The sequence below is a fragment of the Triturus cristatus genome, chromosome 9 (genome assembly GCF_964204655.1).
Source record: "Triturus cristatus chromosome 9, aTriCri1.1, whole genome shotgun sequence".
NCBI classification, from domain to species: Eukaryota; Metazoa; Chordata; class Amphibia; order Caudata; family Salamandridae; genus Triturus; species Triturus cristatus.
Window position 1 is genome coordinate 854416807 of NC_140592.1, and position 10847 is coordinate 854427653.

A 10847-nucleotide genomic window follows, 5' to 3' on the forward strand; every position below is an offset into this window, starting at 1 on the left:
ATTGCTCATGAGTGCCTGAATGATTAGGTAAAAAAGGATCTACCCGATTAGTTGAAACGTTTTAGATCTATCTCGGCTTTCTTATATTTTGTGCACATTCATGTGAGTTCTTTGGCTTAAATAGTATTTGAGTGTAATGAATTCAAAACATTTTAATTGTGCAAAAATAAATGTGTCTGTAAATCAGACTTGTAATTTAAACTTACGGTAATATCTAAATCTAAAAATGGGAATGGGCACCCTGGACCATGTGTAGTATGTTTTATTTTTATTAAATTGTTTACAAGACCATGACTAACTTTTTTTTATTGATGATGGCATTACATTATTTTCTGGATTCTTTTATGGCTCAATTAATAGATTAGCTGTCATAGAATTTTTCCAAATAAAATCTTTTGAAGTAATACGTAAGTGTCTTGTTGATCCATTCACAATACAGTTAACAGTCTAGGTCCGGGCTGCGGCACTGGCAAACAGAAAAAGCTGCTGTCCATGTGGAGCAAATACAAGCGTGTTCACCCAACTAAGAAAACAATCAAGTGGAAAATGTTGTGTGGACATGTAAAAGGTAAAGCCAATAGCTCTGGCTTGCACTTTGATTCCTGACTAAAACATTAAAGAAGTGAACAAAATTCAAGAACAAAACAACTGCTTTGATATAATTGAGTTCACAGTGAACCTATGAACTTGACAATTGAAAGAATGCTGATTCATTGTACTTCTGAGACGTAAAATAGTCCCTCGTGGATTGCAAAACAAGCACTTCATAGGTCAACAGAACACCAAACAGCCAACAGCATGCAGTGAGAGAGTATTTCTCCTCTCTGTTCTCTCTGCAGTTAAGTCCAAATCTACATATAATTTAAAGAATTGCTAAGAAAAGGTCTGTAAACAGCTGTGTTGTCATTCCAGCCCTAAACCTTGAATAAAATAGTTCACAGAAGTGGAAAAAGTGAAAAGTAAATAGCAGAGGAGAGAGTATGGTGGTACCAGTGGAATGAAGGAAAATTGTGGGCCCTGTAATTTAGGATTACGTGCAATATTGAGTCAGCGAAAAGTATCTAGGTAATACTATTGAAGGTCACTGAAGGGTTCTGTGATGTCCTTAAGGTGTAAATTATAATACTGATAATACAGAAAACAGGAGCTCTGCTATGGCGGAGGTGTGTTGCCCCACCGAAAGCAAAAATAAAACGGGTTTAAAACCCTTTTTATTATTGTTTTATTTTAATTTTGCCGAGTCTTGGGGGTGGGGCCGGTGTGGTGACAGGCTGGAGGGGGAGTGGTGGGCGCACTGTCTTCACGGCGCATGTTGGTTTGGCCGGCCAAAGCCGCATGTGCAGTGAAGCTCTCTCCAATCCGAACTACATTGCTGGGTTGGAGAGAGCATGCACAGTCTCCCAGTCTGTACTGGAGCGCAAATAATCGGCGCTCAGGCCAATCCAGAAGATTCATGAGAGCTGCTTCCGGATTGGCCGCTGTGCAGTCTGGGAGCCTGTGCCTGCCTGCAGTGGAGAGGAGAGGAACAGAAGAATGCGACAAGACGCTGAAGGGCGGCAGCTGCAGGTAAGTTCTTTTTTTTTTTTTCTCTCCCTCGTCCCCCATCTACAACAGCCTCTCCCAATAGAAAAACATTTGCACATACCTTGTTTCTCTCGAAGTGTACTGCATCCTGTGCACATGGGATTCGATTCCCATGCCAATTTAACACATTTTCAAAATTTGTGTTAGGAATCCATTGCTTGTATATAGCGTTTGACACATCTAGAAAAAGGATAGCAAATAAAAGAAAATATAGTTTACTCAATACAAACAGATAAAGCTCCTGGCTATAAATAGCAAGCAGATGCCCATGCCTACATCCAACACAAACATGATACACAAAATAGCGACAAATGTCCATCTGGCTTAGTTTGAAAGCGTAAGAACATATTAGATCAATGAGGCCAGCTGGAAAACTGGCTGTAATGCAAACCGTGTTTTTGCTCGTTCTCCAACTGCATCTGTTTGGAATGAGAGGGTGTTTTGCACTCATGTTCTATGCTGACTGCTACCACCAGCCTTTCACCGCTGTGAACAGCGAGCACAGCATTAATACCATGAGGTAGGAAGTCTCACACAATGGCAGCAAACCTCTGTGGGCGTTATTATTCTCTAGGGTTCGCTCTAGTTGTTAAGTCAGGTGCAAAATATTGAAAGCACCTGGGACTAATGCTACAGCAAAAGGCACCTGTGGTGCAGACTCAGCAGGGTGGCAGCGTAGGCATAGAGATAGCAAGGCACCGGAGAGTGCCCAACAGCGAAAACACAGGAGGGGGCTAGCGAAAGTCCGAATAAGGATCTGAGCCTGCAAAAAAACACACTTTGGTGTTGCATCATCTTTATTCCAGTGAAGACCCCATGAGCATTGAAGTTTTGCTCTGCAAGGGGCTCTTGGGGACTGAGACCAATTTATGTTGTTTAATTGTTCATTTTTAGGTCTCAGCTACAAACAGTTGTGGCTTTAGGGAGGCCTACTGATTCCAGTGCATAACCATAACACATACTAAGAACAGGCTTTGGGTCAGCACCTTGCTCATGACTGGATGGGTTTGTTGCTTGTCTCAGTCGTCTGCTACTGATTTCATGGCTTACCTCTCTATTCTTGTGTTTGTCCTACCCAAGAACATTTCACTCTCACAGAATGAGTTGTATCCTTCCATAGCATGCCTTGAGGGATTTGTTGTTGTTGTTATTGAGCAGTCTATGGAAGTTCATACATTTCCTTGTTTTCTTCCCCTTTTCCAAGATTTTCAGCAATGCGTGCACACAAGCCAAGACTTGTGCGCGCATATGCAAGTGTCAACAAGCATTGGTGATGCTTTGGTAAAGCCAATAACACTGCCTTTTTAAAGCCAAGAGGTATTGCATTTGGCAACTCTTATTTATTATTGTTGCCATTTTTTGTGCCGGTGTGGGCCTTTCAGAGTTGGTGAGAAGACTAAGGCTTGGCCTACAATGAGAATGTGCACTGCGTTCTGACATGAACAGGTGACCGGTTTTATGTGAACTTACAGGCTTCAAGCCTAACCTGGAAGTAACAAGTAAAATGAGTATACCGCTTGCAACTTTAATACACCAAGGACTTTAAGCACAATGATCAAACTCAAAAGTACAGTGCTATGATTTTAGACTGGAGCCAAATGCTCGGATGCACACATCGAAAAGGTTTATAGCTGCTGCCTCCTAATAGAGCCCATTATCAAATAGAAATAAGTTACATGTCATAAAGATATATATCTAAATAAATCCATGTTGATTGGATTAAGTGGTACATAGCATTAAGTGGTCCGGCTATCATACCAAAAGAATAAATTCACAATATTTAGAGATTATCAAAGTGTCAAGGGTAATTATCATGGAATATTATTAAACATAACATCAGTTTCCTGTTTTTCAGTCTATGGTAAACACAATACACCAACTGAAAACACAGAACCCAATACACCAGCTGATGTCATAAAACAAGAGAATGATCATCTGCTGGTCAAATGAATTATTGAAACCCCACCACAGAACTGGACTGTCCAGACCAGTAGAAGAAAAGATGGAGGTTAGGGGCTGTTTTTAAGCACAGATGGGCTGAGAAATTCCTCTAGCTATTCCTCCAGTCACCCAGTGCTTAACTTGAGCTGGTGGTTGAGGGTGGGGCTCACCGGCACTTTTTGGGTACCAGCACTTATTTTCCTCATCAGACTTTGAACTAGAGTAGGAGAGAGAGAAAAACAAAAGGGGGGAAGAAGCAGGAAGAGAAAGAAGGAAAAACAGTGGCAAAGGATTGTTGAGATGTGGTTTGGGTATCGCTGACCTTTTACATTACTATACGGCAATGCACCTGCAACATGTGACACTTCCGTTTGCTAATGTAGACAACTGTACCTAACAATTGGCCTTGTTTGGTCAAACAAGCACGTAAGCTATGGAAAAAGTAGTAACCACTACAACCCCTTAGTCCCCTAATATCCCTCTTTGTCCCTAGGAGATATTGATAGAGGCATGCCCATGGTTAAATGGAGAGGGGGCAGTTGTCAAACAGTGGGAATTTATATCTTTTATATCCTAATGGCAAATGTTGAAGAGGATAAGGAAATGTATGGAATTGGCCCTGGACAGATCCTACATCACACTAGTCTGGCATGTATCACTAGGGAGATTTGGACCATCTCCCCTGAGACCCCCGAGAGCTGGAAGCACGCCGAACTCAGCGCTCTACTGAAGAAACCTCAAGCAGACCCCACCGAACTCAAGAATTACCGCCCCATCTCTCTACTCCCGTTTCCAGCCAAAGTCATCGAGAAGACCGTCAACAAACAGCTGGCCACCTTCCTCGAGACGAATGGATCCCTCGACCCATCGCAGTCCGGATTCCGTGCCAACCACAGCACCGAGACCGCCCTCATCGCCGCCACTGACGACATCCGAACCCTGATGGACAACGGGGAAACAACGGCCCTCATCCTCCTAGACCTCTCCGCGGCTTTCGACACGGTCTGCCACCGCACCCTAGTGCAGCGCCTCAGCAACGTCGGAATCCAGGAGAAGGCGCTGGAATGGATCGTCTCCTTTCTCGACGGAAGAACACAAAGAGTCCGCCTACCACCGTACAAGTCAGAGGCCACCAAAGTCATCTGCGGCGTCCCTCAAGGATTCTCACTGAGCCCGACTCTCTTCAACGTCTACATGAGCCCCCTCGCGGCCATCGCACGCCAACACAACCTCAACATAATCTCCTACGCCGACGACACCCAGCTTATCCTCTCCCTGACCAACGACCCCGCCGCCGCCAGAGCCAACCTGCACGAAGGGATGAGAGAGGTAGCCGAGTGGATGACGACGAGCCGCCTGAAGCTGAACACAGATAAGACGGAGGTCCTCATCCTGGGCTCCTCGCCCTCCGCCTGGGACGACTCCTAGTGGCCCCCCGCCCTGGGCACCGCACCCAAACCGACGGACCACGCACGCAACCTGGGTTTCATCTTGGACTCCTCCCTCTCCATGACCAGGCAAGTCAACGCCGTCTCCTCGTCGTGCTTCAACATCCTGCGCATGCTTCGGAAGATCTTCTGGTGGATCCCCACAGAGACCAGGAAGACCGTCACCCAGGCCCTCGTCACCAGCCGACTGGACTACGGCAACGTACTCTACGCCGGAACCACCGCCAAGATCCAGAAGAGACTCCAGCGCATCCAGAACGCCTCAGCCAGACTCATCCTCGACATCCCACGACACAGCCACATCTCCGGACACCTAAGAGACCTGCACTGGCTCCCGGTCAACAAGAGAATCACCTTCCGCCTCCTTACCCACGCACACAAAGCTCTCCACGACCAAGGCCCGAGCTACCTCAACAAACGAATCAACTTCTACGCCCCCAAACGCCACCTCCGATCCGCCAGCCACGCCCTCGCCGCCGTCCCACGCATCCGCAGAGCCACTACAGGAGGAAGGTCCTTCTCCTACCTGGCCGCCAAGACCTGGAACTCCCTCCCGGCCGACCTGCGCCTGACCCAAGACCACCTCTCCTTCAGGAAGAAGCTCAAGACCTGGCTGTTCGAGCAGTAGCGGCACCCCCCCCCCCCCCCAAGCGCCTCGAGACCCTACGGGTAGGTAGTGCGCTCTATAAATGTCTCTGATTGATTGACCCCCCCCCCCTCTACCCCCAACACAAGGGTTATGGCAAATATCCTAGGTGGCTGATCGCTAACCTATACTATACTATCTTTAGCTTTAGTGTAGGATAGGGGAAGAGACACAAACTCAGTGGGAGAGAAGTGGTCACAGGAGTGCTCTATACCTCTAAAGTTGTATGAGTGGAACAAAGCGTGGGAGCAGGTCGAATATATATCAGCTAATGCACGCTTCAAGTTGGCAGCTTCATTACTTACACAAGTCCCACATTACACCTAGCAATTTGGCGACGATTTACTCAGGTATAATATCTGCCAGTGGCAGATGTGGAGCAAGGGGACGATATTTCCTATATATGGTGTGGAGATGCCACAAAATAGCTTTTTATTTTATTTTTTTAAAAGGATTAACTATTTATGCTCAGCTATAGACTTGCTATCTGTTAAAAGTATTAAACAGTCCTTTTGGGTATTTTCCCACAGTAAAATGAAAAACAAAATGGAATCACTGGGTACTAGCCTTGCTAAATGACACAGAGCAACCCATTTGTCAAATTCTTAAGACCCCAAGATTGAACTATGGATATGTGACTTACTTGAATGTGCGCTGGCTGATAAACAGCAAATGAACGAGAAACAAGAACAAATTAGAAAATTGACGGGAGACCCAGCAGAATGGCCAGCAAGTACATGGCAGGTAGATATATATATGCATAAGGAAGGTAGTATATGTAGATTAAAGATGCATTTATTAAACTGCAGCTTTCAAGTTTTGTTGTACTTTAATTTCTTTTTGTTAGTGTAATTCAATAGTGAAGCAATTGTAGATAGTTATGATAAAAGATTTACTTATTTATGCAGTCACTAATAAACATGTTAAAAACATAGAATAATGTAACTATCAATAATATGTACATTTGTTAAGCAGAACTAATGAATATCTATATTTTAAAAAATATAATTATTATACACGTTTATACAAAGCAACACACATATATAGGTACATATCTATAGTGCAATAAATGCTTATATACAGAGGTATATGGTATATTTTTTTGTTTGCATATGGTGGTAATGTGGGGAGATCCAATTCTTGAGTAGTTTTCGGAAGATAAGGTGGTTATCTGTGGATCTTATATTTGGGGGTAAAGAGTTCCACAGTTTGGCTACTTGAGCAGAGAAGGATGTGCCACCCATGGTTTTTTTTCTTGTATGTTGGGGTTTTGAGGCGAGGTACTACTCTTGAACAGAGGTTACTCTGTTAATCGGGTTTGGTGATTTTATTCCTGATAAAGAGTGGTCCCATTCCAAGTATTGATTTGTAGGTGATACAAAGCAGCTTGAACATGGATTTATTTTCTGGCAACCAGTAACCAATGACATTGTGGGCAAGATGACACTGTATGCACCTGGAATTTGATGTTATGTAAAAATTCAATAAAAAGAATGTTACAAAACATTGGCAGAGAAAGAAAGCAGGGATGAAAAAGAAGGCGAAAGACTGAGATACGGGGCATGGAGTTTCTGGAAGTGGATAAAAGAGGTGCGAGTTGCAAACAAGACTATGGTGCATTTGTTTTCAACGCCCCTGACAGATAGCGCCTGCCGTGGGCTCGGGCACTTACTTATTCTTTTATACATTAAGCACTCAGCAGCACATCCGGCCTGAGGGAGAACCATACAGTTTTTGTATAGCAAATATATGATGAGCTGCTGTGGAGTCGCGAAGGTCCAAAATACTGTACCAGGTTCCGAATTCTTAGGTTATTTTAATGATTTCTTTTCAGATCAGCCTCAGGCTTTCTGATTACATATTTTCGAAAATTATGCTGTAAAATAGAACTATTTGTAACTTTTTTTTAATCCTCGTAACGAAAATCCCTCTTGCTCTCTAGGTAGCTCGGTGCAATACTGGAGTGATATGAAATGTTTCGGAAGGCTGCGTTTAGCCTCCGCTCGAGGCCTGTAAGATTGACAATTAAAATAAAGATTTCAGCAGCTTTTCATCTCCGACGCTGAAATGAAACGAGAATTCAGTGGTGCTTCGCGGCGGTGCTCGCGGGATTTGGGCTGCCAGAACATTTTACTCTTCTCATCACATAAATACTCGAGCCTGGCTACTTACTCAAGAGCTGGAGCAGGAGGAGAAGCCGCGCCGGCTCCATTCTCAGCGGCCGCACAGAGCTCAGCATCCCCGGCGTCGCCTCCTGGCCTGGACCGACACTGTGGACTTTCTTCCGAGAGCCTGCACCACGTGATCAGTTGGTTCAAAGGTCACCAAGGAGGCTAGATAAAACATTAAGCACGTCCAACACGATTCATTTACAGGAGACACAAAAAGTGATTTTCTCTTAGAATTAAAGACATACAGACGAAAAGTGAATGGTTTCCCTCTCGGTGACTTTCCAGGCAAATGGAATTTCGACTGCTTGAACAGGAAGCAAACCATTTTAAAAGAGTGTGATAGGGTTTAAAGGCAGGTTGCTAGGACTGGACATAGAAAAAAAAAAGTCAAACTGAGGAAGGGTGCCGAGTCAAGAAAATTACCCTTGTACGTGTCTACCTTTAGCCAGCGGTGTAACTCAAAGTGATACCCCCACCCCTGCAGGCTGGGCCATCCATATTACACTGATATTCATAGGTCTTTGCCCAAAGGGGGATGTTTTTTGTCCTCTTAACGGGTAAAGGGGCTCCAGAAGTGCTGGGTGTCCCACTGAATAGCAAGGCTGCAGGTGTAGGGCGGCGGGGCCTGTGTCGCAGTTATTGATATTGGCCCAATAAAGGACACAGGGATACCAGTTGATCGCTCTGGTCCGGAAGACCCCGTGCGGCCTCCGCCCACTTTTATTTATCCCCTCGGGACGAGCCCGCCCCGAGGGGTGTGTGAATGCGTGTGAAGTCGCAACATTGTTTAAAAGAGCCAGGGTGGCTCTCTACATCCCTCCTTTCTTTTAGTTCAGAGCTATCGAGTTCGCCCCATCATGGGGAAGTATATACAAAGTCTTTCAACCTCTGACTTGGGACGGAGTCCATACCTCTGACTCCGGGCGCAAGGTTCCGGGGAACTGCCCAGCGGGACACTCCTTGATGTCTCAGCGACAGGGTCCGGACGGGTTGGCCTTCCATGGTCATCGCCATCCTGATTGATTTGCTGGCTGGAGACCGGGGAGGAGATCCTCTCACTGGGAGATGCAGGGGGACCAAGATCCAGAGGTGAACCTTGAGGCCTGGTCTCCTCCCAATCTGTACACCCTTCCGAGACCTTCTTGAAACTGGATACATTCCTTGTGATAGCCTGTTGTCCCCTTTTAGCCGTGATCATGGTCCCTTGAACCTCTACCACAGTCCACACCTCAGGCTCATAGGGGGTTCGGAACTTCCATCCAGGGTGTTGATCCTTTATTACCAACCGATCTCTGACTCGTAGCTGTGGTTCTTGGGCCCTTCGGGACTCACTGGCCTTCCGATTGGTTGCTTCTCTTCTCGCTTGGACGGCCGCTCCGTCTCTCTCCGCAGGTACCCACCCTGGATCTGACAGGATGCTGTCCCTTGGGGCTCTCTTGAACATGATGTGAGCCGGAGCACACTTGGTGGTGCTGTGTGGAGTTTGGCGATACGCCCCGAGGAACTGATCAAGAGCTGCTTCCGGATCCTCTCCGTTCTCCACGGCGATACGCAGCGCTCGATTGAGTGTTCTCATCAGTCGTTCCACCTCCCCGTTTGCTTGGGGCCATAGTGGGGTGATCTTCCGGTGCCGGACCGCTAGATTTGCAAGGTATTCCTGGAATTCCCGTCCCTGGAAGGGGGGCACGTTCTCCGACTTGACCTCTTCGGGCAGCCCCATCATCGGCGAACACTCGGTCTAGAACCCTCTTGACATGGGGAAAGGCAGTTGACGCTATCACTTCAACGATGGGGAATTTCGAGAACGAATCGACCACAACCAGCATGTGCCAACCATCAGGAAAACTCCTAAAGTCCATACTAAGATGCGTCCACTGCGTCTCACTCGCTTCTTCAGTGATTACCGGGGCTGGTGCAGGGTCCCCTCCAGTGATGGTGCAGGCGTGGCATTGTCGGACCATCTCCTCTACTTTAGAGTCCATCGCCGGGAACCAGACCTTGTCGCGCAGCCTGGCTTTAGTCTTAGCCATCCCCTGGTGACCCACGTGTGCCAGTGCAAGGATTCTTCTCTGTAAGCTTTCTGGGACAACTATGAGGCGTCCCCTCAGAATGACTCCTTCTTCCCCCACGCTGAGTTCACTCCGGACGTGCCACAATTGTTGGCGAGCATGGCTGACTTCTTGTCGTAGAGCACGGGCTCCATCCATGAAATGGGCCCACCCATTACTGTCCAGTGCCCTGCGAACGCGAGAGAGTGTGGGGTCCTCCTGAGTGGCTTGACCTATTTCCTCCAGCGTCATGGCCTTGGGACACGCCCCTTGCGACACCATGCTGACAAACGCTTCCGTGCTGCAGATGTCTTCTGATGAGGCGGATGGCCGGGCTGACTCCAGGTGACGGGACAGATAGTCTGCGGGGTTGTGAGCCCCAGGACGGTAAATCACTTTGAAATTGTATGCTTGTAACTGCACTGCCCACCGTTCGATCCTCGGTGGCGCCAGCCTCGATAATCCAGCAAACAGCGGGAGTAGCGGTTTGTGGTCCGTCACGACGTTGAATTCTTGTCCGCACAGGTGCAAATGGAAGTGTTGGCATGCCCATTTGATGGCCAGCGCTTCTCTTTCGATCTGGGCATACCTCGTCTCAGTGTTGGTGAGAGCTTTGCTGGCATATGCGACGGGCTTCCACACTTCGGGGCCATGTTCCTGCAGGAGGGCTGCACCGAGGCCCACCGGGCTGGCATCTACGACCAGTTCTGTTCGCCTCCGGGGGTGGAAGTACGCCATGATCGTCTTGTCTAAGTGCCCTGCTTTGATATCTTGGAACGCCTTGTTCGCCGCGGGTGTCCACTCCCACTTGTGATCGTGGCGCGTGAGGGCACGTAGAGGCTCTGACATGGCTGCAATTTGGGGATAAACCGTCCACAATAAGTGGCCTTCCCCAGGAAGCTCCTCAATTTGGTGGGACTTTGAGGTGTGTTGGCTGCCCGGATAGCTTCAGCCTTCTTCGGGTCCACCAGGAGCCCTTCGCGAGTGAACGTGTACCCAAAGAAGTCTA

General features: G+C 47.2%; 1 protein-coding gene across 1 annotated transcript in view; it reads right to left on the reverse strand.

Moving 5' to 3' along the window:
• Positions 1-7947, reverse strand: part of AMN (amnion associated transmembrane protein) — a 175196-nt gene extending 167249 nt beyond the window's left edge. The window contains exons 1-2 of the mRNA XM_085626328.1: positions 7792-7947; positions 1646-1764 (exon numbers count right to left, since the gene is read on the reverse strand). Of these exons, the coding sequence (XP_085482454.1) occupies positions 1646-1764; positions 7792-7858 (186 nt within the window). The 5' untranslated portion in view covers positions 7859-7947. The remainder of the gene's footprint in view (positions 1-1645; positions 1765-7791) is intronic.
• Positions 7948-10847: the final 2900 nt, after the last annotated feature.